Source organism: Octodon degus, unplaced genomic scaffold (assembly GCF_000260255.1).
Source record: "Octodon degus isolate 3935 unplaced genomic scaffold, OctDeg1.0 scaffold00008, whole genome shotgun sequence".
Taxonomy (NCBI): domain Eukaryota; kingdom Metazoa; phylum Chordata; class Mammalia; order Rodentia; family Octodontidae; genus Octodon; species Octodon degus.
In genome coordinates, this window is record NW_004524584.1 from 23186534 (window position 1) to 23200601 (window position 14068).

The 14068-nt window shown below is 47.2% G+C and overlaps 1 protein-coding gene across 1 annotated transcript in view; it reads right to left on the reverse strand.

Moving 5' to 3' along the window:
* The window catches only part of Nsun2 (NOP2/Sun RNA methyltransferase family member 2), a 25002-nt gene that overhangs the window by 10618 nt on the left and 316 nt on the right, over positions 1-14068 (reverse strand). The window contains exons 2-10 of the mRNA XM_023704693.1: positions 13854-14030; positions 13235-13339; positions 9931-10036; positions 7954-8025; positions 7038-7122; positions 5715-5907; positions 3464-3538; positions 2144-2274; positions 733-806 (exon numbers count right to left, since the gene is read on the reverse strand). Of these exons, the coding sequence (XP_023560461.1) occupies positions 733-806; positions 2144-2274; positions 3464-3538; positions 5715-5907; positions 7038-7122; positions 7954-8025; positions 9931-10036; positions 13235-13339; positions 13854-14030 (1018 nt within the window). The remainder of the gene's footprint in view (positions 1-732; positions 807-2143; positions 2275-3463; positions 3539-5714; positions 5908-7037; positions 7123-7953; positions 8026-9930; positions 10037-13234; positions 13340-13853; positions 14031-14068) is intronic.

Sequence of the window (14068 nt, forward strand, 5' to 3'; positions counted from 1 at the left end):
AATATATGCAGTGTATTATTTGTTGAAACTGTACTTCCGATTTGATTTGAAACTATCTCATTGCTATATGTTTATCAATAAAACTGTAGAAAAAAAAAAAAAAAAAAAACAAAGGGACCACGGCAGGCTTGTCCCCCAACACAGAACAGACTCTCTGCCCAGACAAAGAGCTCTTCAAAATAACCCTCTAGTTACACACTATCTGCTGAAAATGAAGGATGGAGAACTTCCAAAACAGGACCACCAAAATCAAAGAACATTTTCCATACAGGTTTCTCTTTTATTTTTAAAATCACTCCCGGATTCTATCCAAACAGAAACTGTAAACTGAACTGTTTTTATGTGGGGAATGAAGCTTAAATGTCAGACCATTAAAAACAAAGTTGTGGCCGGGGAGATGGCTCAGTGGAGTAAGCGCTTCCCTGGCAAGCACAAGGGCCTGAGTTCAATCCCCAGTTCCGACAAAAAACCCCCAACAAAGTTGTACTTAAGGAAACAACAGAGCTGGTTTCTATAAGTGGGATAAAAGTGAGAAAAAAAAAAAAAAAAAAGAAAAAGTTTTCTACTGCCAGAGTAGGGCATGTTCAATCATAGCATCTGCCCATAAACATAACCCACATGTTCACTCTAAACCACGCAGCCCAAGTAGCACCAGCTCACGTCACCCTACATCACTGCTCGCACCTGTGACAGCCCCTGCTGCCGGGAACCCCAGCCTTCCCACAGCGTTACCTTCCACTGCGTGAGTCCAGGCATTCGCTTCAGTCCTGGCAACTCAGAGGACACGTCAGCCAGCTCCAGAGCACCTATTAAGGAGAAAAAAAATCCCCAAAGGGATGGCACACTATGCCCAGCAAAGAAGCTAGGAACGAAAGATCCTACCCTACACAAAGCCACTTACAGGAAACACCCAGGGAGGGCAAAGCCACTGACTGCAAGGACAGCAGCAGCAGCAGCTGGGAGCTGGGTGGCATGTGGAGTGGCACACAGAGCTTTTGTGGTACAATGCTGAACCGAAATGGGACCAGCCAGTGGTTGAGAGGGGAAGGTCACTGAAAGCCACTTAGCAGCACACTTTACATAAACAGGTGAACGCCACATCAGGTGAACTACATTTCCACAAAGCCACAATGGTATCAGAGTCCTTCTGCGATTACAAGATCAAGGTTGTGGAGCTGCACCCACATGCCACACACAGCCACGACCCAGTGTGGGGTTCCACACCCTGTTCCAGACACATCTTGCTCAGACAGCTGGGGACTCTCTGCCTGTGTGCCTAACACCCACCCAGAAACAAACACTAAAAATTGTTTAACACTAGTTTATTTCCCAGTGAGTTTGTAAAATGGTCCACCATGACAAAGGCCAACTTTAAACACGCGCTCTGCCTTCCAACACGGACATCAACAGAAGCCAGAAGGGGAGCTGGAAAACCTAGCATCAGCTCCTGTCCATAGCCCGGCCACAAAGATGCGACCGCTTCCGAGGGAAGGACAACCCAACCAAGCTCTGTGCAGAAGCTGGGAGAAATCTGAACAGGTACAAGCAAAGTGAAAGAATCTCAGAGGTAGACAGGTGGCAGAAGAAACCTTTCACATGGCATCTTCCTGACTTCCGCCACGGTTTTTGAGTTTTCCATCAACGCTAGCACACAACCAGAGCACAGCATTACCAAACTGTCCAGGGCGCTGTGAGTGACCTTGCTGGCCCACCTGTCACCTGCAACTCAGCCACAGCCTTGCTCCATGAAGCGGGGGTTTCTAGCAGTCTCAGATGGGGAGCACAGCTCCTCCTGGAAGACTCCCGCGGCTGCGGAGCACACGGCTCAGGGCCGGCCTCCTTATTCTTCAAGGGAGCCCTACCCATGCCGAGTCTAACAAAACTAAAATTTCCCATAGTCAAAAATGTTAAAAATAGACCAGTATGACAAGAATCTGCTATAATCTTCCAAACTTAAAACAAGCTAATCTCTTGTTTTCAAATAATCCATACACTACGAGAAGTCTCCCATGCAAGTGTTTCTGATCCCAACACGTCACGTAAGGAGCTACGGCTACGGCGAGAACACAGAAGCCAGGTCCCAGAGGGCTGCAGGAGCACACACCGTGAGCCCGTCCACCAAGAGGTCTCGCAGCCTGCTTACCTTCGCTTTTCTCCAGGAGAGACGCAATGACGGCCTCATCCTCGACGGGGTTGAGGGAGCACGTGGAGTACACCATGCGCCCGCCTTCCGCCAGCTGCTCGGCGCCACGGGTCGCGATCCGCAGCTGTAAGCTAAGGGTCGGCACAGGGGGCCCCAGACTGAATGCCCCCACACCGCACACATGTTCACGAGTAAGCACTGCTTTATGGTTTTTGCAACACCCCCAAGTTTCAAGCTTGTAAATGAAGTTAGGCCAACTTCTACAAGCTTTCTGTGTTAGTGCTAAAAGCCGCTCCTCACAAGTATTTTTGCTCTGTTTCCTGGCCGACACATCAGGCAAAAACAGAGCTTATTAATGATCGAATCCACAACTACATGAATTTCATCATTAAAAAACTGTTTTTGCCGAGGAGCTAGCTCAGCCCCATAACTGCCCGCCTAGCAAGCCCAAGGTCCTGAGTTGGATCCCTGGTACCCAGAACCCCACAAGATTATATTTGTACAGATAGGAATTTTCTGTAAAACATTTGTGTCACTTCATATAGTCTATCCTTCACACTTGTCTTCCTTCTACAAAAAAATGGTAAAAAACCCAAAAATGGTGATAAGTATTTAGAGAACCAAAACATCCTGCTGATGTTACTTGTACATTTTCTTTTTCTTTCTTCTTTTTTTTTTTTTTTTGGCAGAACCGGGGATTGAACTCAGGCCCTTGCGCTTGCCAGGGAAGCGCTTTATTCCACTGAGCCATCCCCGGCCCCGTTACTTGTGCATTTTCATCAGCACACTTTAGGCATGTTCTTCCTCAGAGAATGGAAAACAAAGGCAGAGCTGCCCAGACAGCAACCACAGCTGCTCCAGGACGGTGTGCAGAGCTCTGCGCAGGGGACAGCGAAACACACTGACGCAACACAGCTATGTGCGGCAAACATCTTGTAAGAATTCTCCACATTTTCATTAATCAGTATTTTCCTTATAAATACCACCTAAAATTATTCTCAAGGGTCAAAAGGTTAAGCAGAGTAATACCACAAATGCAAGAAAAATGAAGAAAAAAAGATACGCTGAGACATGAACAAAACGGTCCTTTGCTGGAAAAATTTTTGTAATACTGGGAAAAATTATTATTGACGTTTATAGTAAACGTGTATCTAAAGACATAATTTATAGTTACTACTTTTGAGAGGTTTTAAAAACAACTGACATCCAAGCAAACTCTCATGAGGTCCCACTGGCTGCCATTCCTGGGGCCCAGTGCCAGACCGCTTACGACACAGCCCTGCCAAGCCACCATGCCCAGAGGTGCCGCGGCTCACTCACCCATGCAGCTGCAAGCTGTTCAAGGTGCTCCACTTCTTCCAGACATCGATGTTTTTCCTCATAGTGCCATCCCCACTGGAAGACATTCAACAAGTTGAAGCTGTGTGGTACGTACTGCCCACGTGGGATCACAGAAGAGGTAGACTACAAATTCCAACTAGAAAACACTCTCCAGTTATTCATAAGTTAAACACTCCCATATTATTCACAAATAAAAACCAACCTCTTGAGAGATACCCTTAAAAACATTTTACTTTAGATTTGAACAAGAAATCTCATTTATCTCCTGAAAAGATTAACTTGCATTCATTTTGGAGAAATACAGTTCGAGTATCCATCACCCAAAATGCTTGGGGTCAGAAATGTTTCAGCATTTCTTGAACACGCACATATATGTAATGAGCTACCATGAGACTGAGAGCCAATCTGAACATTAAATGTTTCTGCGATATAAACCACAGAAGGGAATATGGTACAGCACTTCCAATGTGTCCGGATTGTAACTGCAACCCATCATGTGAGCTCAGGTGTAGAATCTTCTACTTGCGGCAAGGGAACAGCGCTGAGTTTGTAGTACTCCATGCTTTAGACTTGGGAGGCCCAACCTGTACTAGCAGAACTGGCATGCAGACTTATGACACAGAATACTGCTACTTACAAGACTTAATCAACAATGACATCTTAATCAAAACTGAGCAACGATACATTTATACTCAAAAGGTTTTTCCACAGCAATTTCAATTAGGCCAATTTAACTCCATTTCCTACTTTCTATTTTTATTTAATGGGAATTAGTTTCATGTTTTCATTAATGGAAATTATTTCCATGTACATTTTAAAATACAGGCTTGATTTGTCATCTTCTGTCCACATCTAATTATATCCACCCAATCCTTTCCAGGGTTTATTCTTGCCTCTGTTAATTTTGGTCACGTCTGATTGCCACATGTGCTCCCAAGGCTGGATATGTCCCATGAGACATGATTCCTACTTTCAAATGATGCCCCAGCTGGAAGCTAAGTGCTTATACAGTGGAGACTCCACAGTAACTGCAGGAATTTCTTTAGTTTACAACCAACTGCTCATAAGGTCGCTTTATTCTCAGAGCATGACGGAAGGAGTTTTATTTTAAATTTATGTGTGTGTGTGTGTGTGTGTGTGTGTGTGTGTGGCCGGCTCAGCCCACCAGGGGGCGGGCTGCCTGGCGTGTGGTGCTGGGGATTGAACCGCGGTCCCTGTGCTTTGCTTGGCTTAGCTTGCTCTAAGTAGGTGCTCTAGACCACTGCGCCATCTCACCAGCCCCTAAGTTTTATTTTAGATCAAAAGAATAAAGAACTGAGATGGAAAAGCAGGGTGACTGAGAAAACTGCAACTTGGAAAAGGGAACTGAGCTTACAACCCATTTACTGAGCCTCCCCTACCTTGCTGCAAGCCATTTATGGGGGTCCGTTTTAAACAATTTACCCTGCTCTAAACTTCACTTTAAACAGTCGACATCAGTGCTGGTTCTAGTTCCAAACAGAGCTCTGTCATGAGCAGTGACTGTGCCCCAGGCAAGGTGCTGGGAACCCTCACGCCGCAGGGCAGCAGTGGCCAGCCACAACGGCACGTGCTCCTGCCGTGTCCACACTCCCGGCAGACGGCTTCAGTGGGTGTTCTCTTTAGGAAACACTCAGCTCCTCGCTGCATCACTGAATGCAAAATAACCCTTTTTTTTGGCGAACTGGGGATTGAACTCAGGCCCTTGTGCTTGCCAGGGAAGCGCTTATTCCACTGAGCTATCTCCCCGGCCCCTGCAAATAACCCTTACTGGATAAAATTTACAAACAAGTATAGATACAGTTTCTCAAAGGATTGAACCCCTACATTTCTATCAAAGTATAATATAAAATTCGGCAGGCAAAGTTCATGTGACTGTGTATCTCTATGACAGTCTCTACAGAAATACGTGTCGCAAAATCATTCCGTATAATGCCCTAAAGTAAGCCAAGCGTGAGCAAGAGCTCACGGCTGTGAAGTCTGCTCACTTCCTTTTAAAAGACTGTTTATCAAAACCACCCTTTCCACTCCCCTCTGCTCTACATCCAGCGTCAAGCTGAGCCGATTCACCCATGTACTGTCCCTCCTCTGCCTGAGGCCCAGGATATCTTTCTCTTTGCCCACGGTCACAAGTCATACGCAGTTTCAGCCTACATTTGATGTGATTCCTTTCAAAGGGCTGGGCTCTCTGGCCTGTTACTAATATAAATACCTGCAGGGGACATCACATAAAATTCGGTCATAGAAGAGGACCTCCTTCCTTCCTTCCACATCGACTGTGAGCCTAGGGATGCTGGACGCATCGTGGTTCACAACCATGATGCAGGGGCTGCTCAACCTCTTGGCTTGATGAACGAGCAGATAGCAGCGCTTGTTGTCCACATCATTGGCGATCACAAATCCCTCTGGATACATAAAACGAAAGTGTCAGGACAGATGCAGCAGAAGCGGAGTAATTTTCTTAAACATAGCAATTTACCACACATATAACCTTAGGCCAAGATTTTCTAGAAACACGTAGCTGTTCCAAAAAACGACATGGACTTCACACACCCCTGAACATTTCAAAACTTCAAGAGTCCTCTGTTCACTTGGTACTAAATAGTGTGTTAACAATGTCTTTCCTGTGACTAGGAAGCAATTACAAAAGAAGGCGAGGACAATGGTGCAGAAAACAGCAGCGCCACCTGAGCGCGAGCGCCGCTGGTGCCGAGGCGCCGCTCCAGACCAAGCAGTGGGCTCCCATCTGGGCACCTGAACGAACCACCTCTGTCTTGGGACAGACGCGCTGCTGAGCCAGTAGGCCAGGAACCACCTCGACACCGCTGCGCCCTCGCAAAGGCCAGCACAAGGGCGAGGACACCTTACCACGCTTATGTGACCAGCATCATCCTGCAGCCATGCCAAGAGCAAAGCCTCAATGATGTAAAGAGGGAAACCATTCCTGCCAACATGAGCCAAGCTCTTTGCCTCTGGTTTTAACCAGAAAACGAAGACCACATTTTAACAAGAATATCCCTGAATAACGTAAGAGGACTCACATGCACACACCTATAGGTATACCAAATAGGCCCGCTAAAACAGACCTGGGCAGATGGCTCACGGAAAGAAAGGGAGATGATGTTGACAACGATGAACCATCATCGAGTTTTTGGTCAAGTCCCAAGGGGCATGGGCAACACTGTCCCTGGCCTGTGATATGGCAGAAAGCACCAAGCCCAGAGCTCCGCAGAGCTCAAAACCACACAGCAGAGAGGACCCAAAACTCAAAGCTGAGATACCTGTACACCATCAGTAGACCTGACACCCACACCAAACAGAAAAAAAGGTTTTATGGAAAATACAGACACAAAGCAACACCCCCCCCCCACCCCCTGCAAGAATATGCTGTTTGAGAACTCCTACCTTTACAAAAACACCTCGCTCTGCCTTCGTATACAGAAAACCTGTCTGTTCATCCCACGAGATCTCGGGACCCCATGAGCTCTTCCCTGCCTCCCTCCCACCATGGCCATGCCCACCCTCCAGCAAGTACCTGGGAAGGGAACATTCATGTCGGCATGCAGCATCTCAATTAACTGTGCGGTCTTTGATCCAGGTGCTGCGCACATATCTAAGATCTAAAAGCAAAGCAAGAAAATGTTTGATGTTTACAAAAAAAAACTCCTATTACTCTAAAAAGAAAAAATCACAAACACACACAGGTACAGTCTCCAGCTGAGACAGAGGACACTAGACTCCCATGGAAAATCATGTTCACTGAAGGAGAGCCAGAACTGGCAGCATACTGCCCGAGACAGAGCTCGGCTGCTCTGAAGCCCTGTGACCTTCTGTCAAATACTACTATTTTCTCCTGGAAAAGCGGCCAGACAGTGTATCTACTCTCCACAGGGCTTCCGGATGAGAAGGCAAGGTGACTCCCTTAAAAGGCACTGACAGTGCTCGGAACACAACGAGCTCAAATCACAATTTTCAGTGTGGTTTGGCCAAGACTACCGAAGATGTCTGTATGGCAAGGGCATTATAAAATTTGTAAAACAAAGCCCAGTTGTATGAATTGTCAAAATTGCAACAACCTGGGCCAGCCAGCCAGCTCAGTGGATTAAAGCACCTACTTTGGCAGGTGCAGGGACCGGGCTGCTATCCCTGGCCTGCCACGCTGTGACGGCCCTGCCCCTGGGCGCACTGAGATGGCGACTGAGACTGAGTGTGGCGGCGTGCCTGCAATCCCAGCATTTGGGAGACTGAAAATGGGAGGATCACTACGAGTCTCATCTGCGTAGTGAGACCCTGTACTACATACAAAAAAAAAGTGCAAGAACCTGACATAAAATATATACCACTGTTCTTCCAAAGTGAGGGGCAAATTCCTGTCAGCAGGTCTCAGAGAACACATCACACAGCAGGACCCTGCCAACAGCCCACTCCCGGGCTTCAGGCACACGTGCTACCTTGTGGTGCGGCTGCACGTCCAGCAGCAGCGGCGGGATCATGCTCACAGCTTCCTGACGGCTGATATTTCCCTTGTGGGAGAAAATCAACGATAAAACAAATGGCAGAGAATCTCAGCAACAGGCACTGGTATGTCAAATGCAACAGGAACAGATTACACAATTTTACACAGAACCAAAGACAGACTATCGCGTGGAACACACACTAACTGCCGACAGATTTACATGTTGGTGAGTGATTGGTTGCTGCCTAAGCACCAAGGACGACCGCAACACCAAAACAGGCCATGAAAGTGCCAGCAGCTCCAGGTAACACCGAGGCCAAATTGTCCTCACCAGAGCGCACATGGCTGAGGAGCAGCGCTCAAGGGTAGACCCGCTTGCTGAACGCTCCAGGCAGGAGGGAACACCAGACAAGGTGGCTGTTGGGCTGCTTCTTCCCGGCTCCAGTCTAACTTCCAATTCCCGGTCCAGCCCTGCTTCGAGGAACTACTTATGTCCACTTCCCACTCCTCAATGCTACCTTCAGAGAACATACCAGCTGCTGTTTTGCCCTTGTTCTCTGCATGACTGACAGCCCAACATCCTCCTTAGTCACCGTCCTCACACGTCCTGGGGGGGCCAGGGTCTGTGTTACTTCGGAAAACGCTCAGATGAAGAGAGGCCCACTCCTGCAGCATCCTCTGTCCATTACAACCCTCAAAGGGCCTGGAAGCCATGCAGGCTCCCGAGAGCCCTGCTCCACCCATCCTGGACTTCAGTGTCCAACCTGAGGCCAGAAAGCTGTCCCTTGTCCTAAATGTAGGCATTTCACATCCGAACCTATGCCCACCCCTGACTTCACCTGTCAAATGCTCATTGCACCCCCAGGTTTGAGGCCGGCCATACATCAGCCTGACTCTGAAAACTTCCTGGGTACCACACCACTCCCCACATACCCTCGGCACACTCCCAAGTGCAGACCTGAGCAGCTCGAGCCCGTCTCCTTCTCCTTACTGCCCGCCCACCCAGGTGGAGCGCTGAGCAAGGGCACCAGGCACTGAAGGGCTGCCTGGCAGAGCTCAGCTCTCACACCATCAGGGAGGGGAGCCAGGCTTAACAGGTCAGCCGCCCAGACGGAGAGCAACATGGCACAAAGCAGGTGGGACTTGAGTGGAAATGCCAACTAAGCAAACTGAACGGCTTCCAAACTGGCTAATGCTTCAGAGAGGAAGCTTGGAAAGCACGGTATTCTGTAAGCTCACTGTGAGAAGGAAAGGCACAAGCTGCTAACGCACAGAGGTTCGCCTCGCTGTAAGGGAGTAGGCTGGAAAAAGAAGGAGGACACTTCTACTTTAAGATTGGACATTAAGAATTCCCAAAGAATAAGCAGCAAACAGCAAAGCTCATTAATGCCCAAACTCCATTCTCCTGGGACAAGGGTGACACTAAAGCAGCTCAGCTGCTGACGGGAGGTCAGCGTGGTAGAAAAGCAGCACCTCTGGAGAAGCAACCTGCACTTAGGTGTTCTGTGATTCTTGGCAAAAGTGCAGTACAGGAGCAATGTGCAGGAAGATGCTAATGAAGTGAAAACCCTTTTTAACAAAATGACTTTCTTCAAAAGCCCTATACTGTGGCCTTAAAAACCTATTTCCTGAGTACAGCAGACAGCTGTGGCATGCATCTGAGGAGATGGAAGATTAAGCTGCAGTCTCAGAACAAGGCCCACCCTCACCCACCCTCACAGCCCCCTCCCACTCGCCAGCTGAGAGAACACCGCACACCAGAGTGACAGCATGGGCAGCAGGCTGCTAACGTCCAGACAGGCCAGCCCCACAAGGTGAGAAGGGACAGTGCGGGCACTCACAGGGTCCTCCTGTGCCTACTCCGCCTAGGGCGCCCGGCTGCAAGCACAGCTCAGACACAACTGTGAAGCATCTCCGCGTGCAGTCTGTAAGGCAATGAACAGCACAGTGGACTCTAACAACATCTACTTACAGATTCAGTTTCGCTAACCAGGAACTGATGGAACCTTTCCAACTGAGGGGACTTTCTCAAGATTTTTCGACTTAAGTTTGTGTGCCAGGCAAGTTCTTCAGGATACCTGATCAAAAGAAAATAAGCATTTACGGATCATATGTACCCGAGGGGTTTGACGACATGCTGCTCCTGCGGGGCACAGCCCCGTGAGCCCTCTAACTGGGTCCTGCCTGCTCACACCCACGGTGCGCTCAAGTGCAGTACGGGACACCACCCGTGGCTCTGGGCCACAGCCCAGTAAGACACAGGACAACTGTAGGAGACCTGAGAAACACATAAGTACGACGTGACTGTTAAACTATCATCGAGAAGACAGAAAAGCAGAGACTCGGAGCGCCTCATCATTACCAGTGGTGCAGAGGTCAGCAGAAAAGAGTAACAAGAGTGAATGGTCACAGACTACACTGAATCATAACAACAGACAGCAGTCATTTGTTAGGTCATGTATAGTTGACAAAGAAATTTTAAATATTTTTTAAATTTTAACACCAGCTCTAGGCTGAAATATATTGCATACAAACAAAACCCATAAAATCCCCAATGTCGAAACTGCTGAGGAAGATTAGAACTCCTACACTCTCTGCTGTCTCCACTTTTTGAGAACAAAGACTAAAGTAGCTGAAGCCATTCTCCTTCAAAGGTCCACAGTCCTTAGCTACTCCCTTTGCTTGGTTCTCTCTTTGATGTTTAAACTGGTTTGATAAATAAAAAACTAAATTGAAATCATATTTGCCAGGCAATCAAATAAAGAACGTAAGTGTTCTTTTGGTGTCCCCTGAGGCTAATCGGTAGGAATGCACTGGGCTTGACTGCCACTGAAGAATTCGGCAATGGCCGCCCGACAGCTCAGCCAACTAAAGCACAGTGGCTGGGCTACCCCTGGCGTGGAGTCCCGCTGAGACGGAGAATGAGACTGGCTGTGGTGGCAAGCGCCTGTACTCTCAGTGCTTGGGAGGCTGAAAACAGAAGAATCACTATGAGTCTGGTGTACATTCTGAGACTCTGGAGGTCCTGCCCTAAACACTGGCAGGAAAAAAAAAAATTGGCAAAATCTATTGTGCCGCTACTACCTTTGTGACGCTGGGTGGCCAAGTGTGCGCCGACCTGACCATCTGTGATCAGAGACAGCGTGGCCGTGCAAGTTACCCTTCCCCAAATCACCTAAACATCATCCACAGGAACACAACCTGCCACACAGACGTACTGAAAATCACTCGGTTTTCATTTCCAAACAAATACGCAACCTACGTATGATCTGTGCAAATATTCCTATCCTTAAAGTTCTCCTGCAATGCTAAGCAGAAGAAACCGGAAGCTTAAGAACGTCATCTAAGAACTTTCAATTAAACACAAGCTCAAAAGCATGATTATTAAGCAGCTTTCAACCACTTTCATCTTTTCTGAGTCAACTAATTTAAGATCTTTACATAAAATAATTTTAGAGAATTACATTTAATTTTTGGTTATTTCAAGTCTTTAAAGAAAAAAGCTGATTTGCAGGGCCGGGGAGATGCTCAGTGGAATAAGCGCTTCCCTGGCAGGCGTAAGGGCCTGGGTTCAATCCCCAGTTCCATCAAAAAAACAAAAAAACACAAAACTCCACACCGCACATGGTCTTCAACCCAGATGTGAGAAAGTACATAAACAGACACTGATAAAAAGATGCGGCAAAAAAGGCCACAGGGCAGTTCACCACTGCAGTCTGGGGAAGCAGGGAAAATGCCAAATCTGCCCAGCTGTAAGTCCTACATGCAACACTCCCTCTCAAAAATATATGTCTGAAATAGTTTCCTAAATTCTATCCCACTGTGTACCAAAGGACTAGAAAGAACATTCTCTCATCTTCTACATTCTGAACACAGAAAAAACACCAGAAATCCTAAATAGTTGCTGCTTTATTTGCTGAGATTTATGAGCATCACACAAGTGACAAGGAAATTTGATTAAACGTTTACAGAATAAAGTTGTCAAGAATACTTCCACTGACATCATACACATAAAGATGAATACAGGAATCCAAATCAGTCTTTTCTTTATACCCTTCAGCTTTCAGCTGTATGATCAGAAAATAAACAAATGTCATGTAACCTTTATGCATGACAAGATGGAAAGCAGCTGTTAAGTGTTTAAAGGCTGATCAACATGAGTTTGACCACAGTTGCAAAGAACAAGGACAGTGAGATTAACCACCTGTGAAATCTCAGTTCATTGGAACCTGCACAAGAAAATAAATATTCCCAGGCGCTCAGATGCACGCTAAAAGTCCTCCTCCCAGCCAAGACTGGAAGACAAACATTCTCTCACCTTCCATGCCTTCCTCACTCTATCACACTTCTAGACTCAAGTTTTTTGTTTTTTTTAATTTTTTTTTATTTATTTATTTTGTGTGTGTGGGTGTGGCCAGCTCAGCCCACCAGGGGGCGGGGCTGGCTGGCATGTGGTGCTGGGGGATTGAATCGCGGTCCCTGTGTTTTGCTAAGCTTGTTCTAAGTAGGTGCTTTAGACCACTGAGCCATCTCACCAGCCCTAGACTCAAGCTTTAAGGAGCAAGTACTTTCAGGTAATAATGTGAAGCCACAAATCCATACAAAACTAAAATGTTTCTGTACAAGCAACACTGCCATCAGGCAACTCGGTACTCGGGGGTAGACAAAGCTATCAACCAGTTACCTAGAGAGAGAAAAGTGTGGTCCCATGCCGGCCACCTCATCTCAGCAATACCACGGCAACACCTTTCTTCTCCACGGGTCTCAGCACAGTGCACACGCGATTAGTGACCACAAGAGCAACCCAGCACCTCGGTCAGATTCCTGCGCAGTATCCTTCAAGCTTTTAAGATATGACTAAAGCAGTCTGTGCTGGCAAAGTGTGGCACCCAATACACAGTAGACTGTGGCAGCCCTCGGTCAGGCTGTGTCCACCGTTCCTCTGAAGGTAAAGATGACTACCACCCCCCATGTGCGAAAACAAGCGTGAAATGGAGATGGAAAAGGCCAAAGCAAGGATGACACCAAGGACAGAGGACAGATCTATAGGAACAAGCAAACTGGATCACGCCAATGAAAGAGGAAAGCAGGAAGTGCTTTATAAAAACTTGCACACCCTGTAAACTCAGTGAAAGGGCTGCATAAAGAACATCATGACGTCTCGTAAGTACATTTGGTTTTTGTATGGAAATAGCAAATCTAATAGGAAAAAATGCATTGAGAGAAAAAAAAGATTTAAAGAAATACTCAACACAAGGAAGCACTTCAACACCTACCAACTCAGAGGCTGTGGAACTTCAACTTTCTGACCATCCACTTCCAGGTTCTCCAACTCCTTAAAATACTTGTTCTTCAGGCAATGAAGAATTTCTTTTGCATGGCTATCGAAAAACAGGCAAGTTTATTATACTGATCAGAAAAGCTTCCACCTTTAAAGACTTACAAGAGCTTTAAAATTAAACCAACTCTACACAACGTACAGAAATGTGCTTTCACCAGTTCATGGTATTCCTTTAAATTTAAGCAATCCTCATTGATTATTGAAAAAAAATTAAGAAAACAATGCTTCGTTCTTAGTCTCCAATAATACCTGAAGTTCTACTTATACTCCTAACTTACCATGGAAAGACAACTACATTGATCATGAAAAAAAAAAAAAAGCGAGATAAATTCGATGTCACAAATATTGTGTTCCAAAAGCACAACCCTCAGCTAATTAATGCCCAAGAGCCAAACTCCTCTTAGGCTGCATTTTCATTTCTTATTGTGGCCTCCCACCCGCAAAGCCCCCCGCCCCCCGACTCAAGCCTATTTCAAAGGACCCTGCACCCAGGGCGTCCCGAACCCACAGGACGGCAGGCAGCAGCGCTCCGCCCCGGGCCGCGAGACCCCTACCTTTTGTACCCAGTAATCCTCAGGGTGGCCGGGAGGGGCTCCCGGAGGGCGCCCATGAACCGGTCCCACTCGCCCTCGGGCACGATCTTGAGCTCCTGGTAATAGTGCTCGAACAGCTTGTTCTCCTTGACGATCTCCGGGTACCCGCCTTCCCAGCCCTGAGGAGGAGCGAGTCGTCTAGCCCAGGCCTCGGTCGGCCCTCCCGGCGCCCGCCC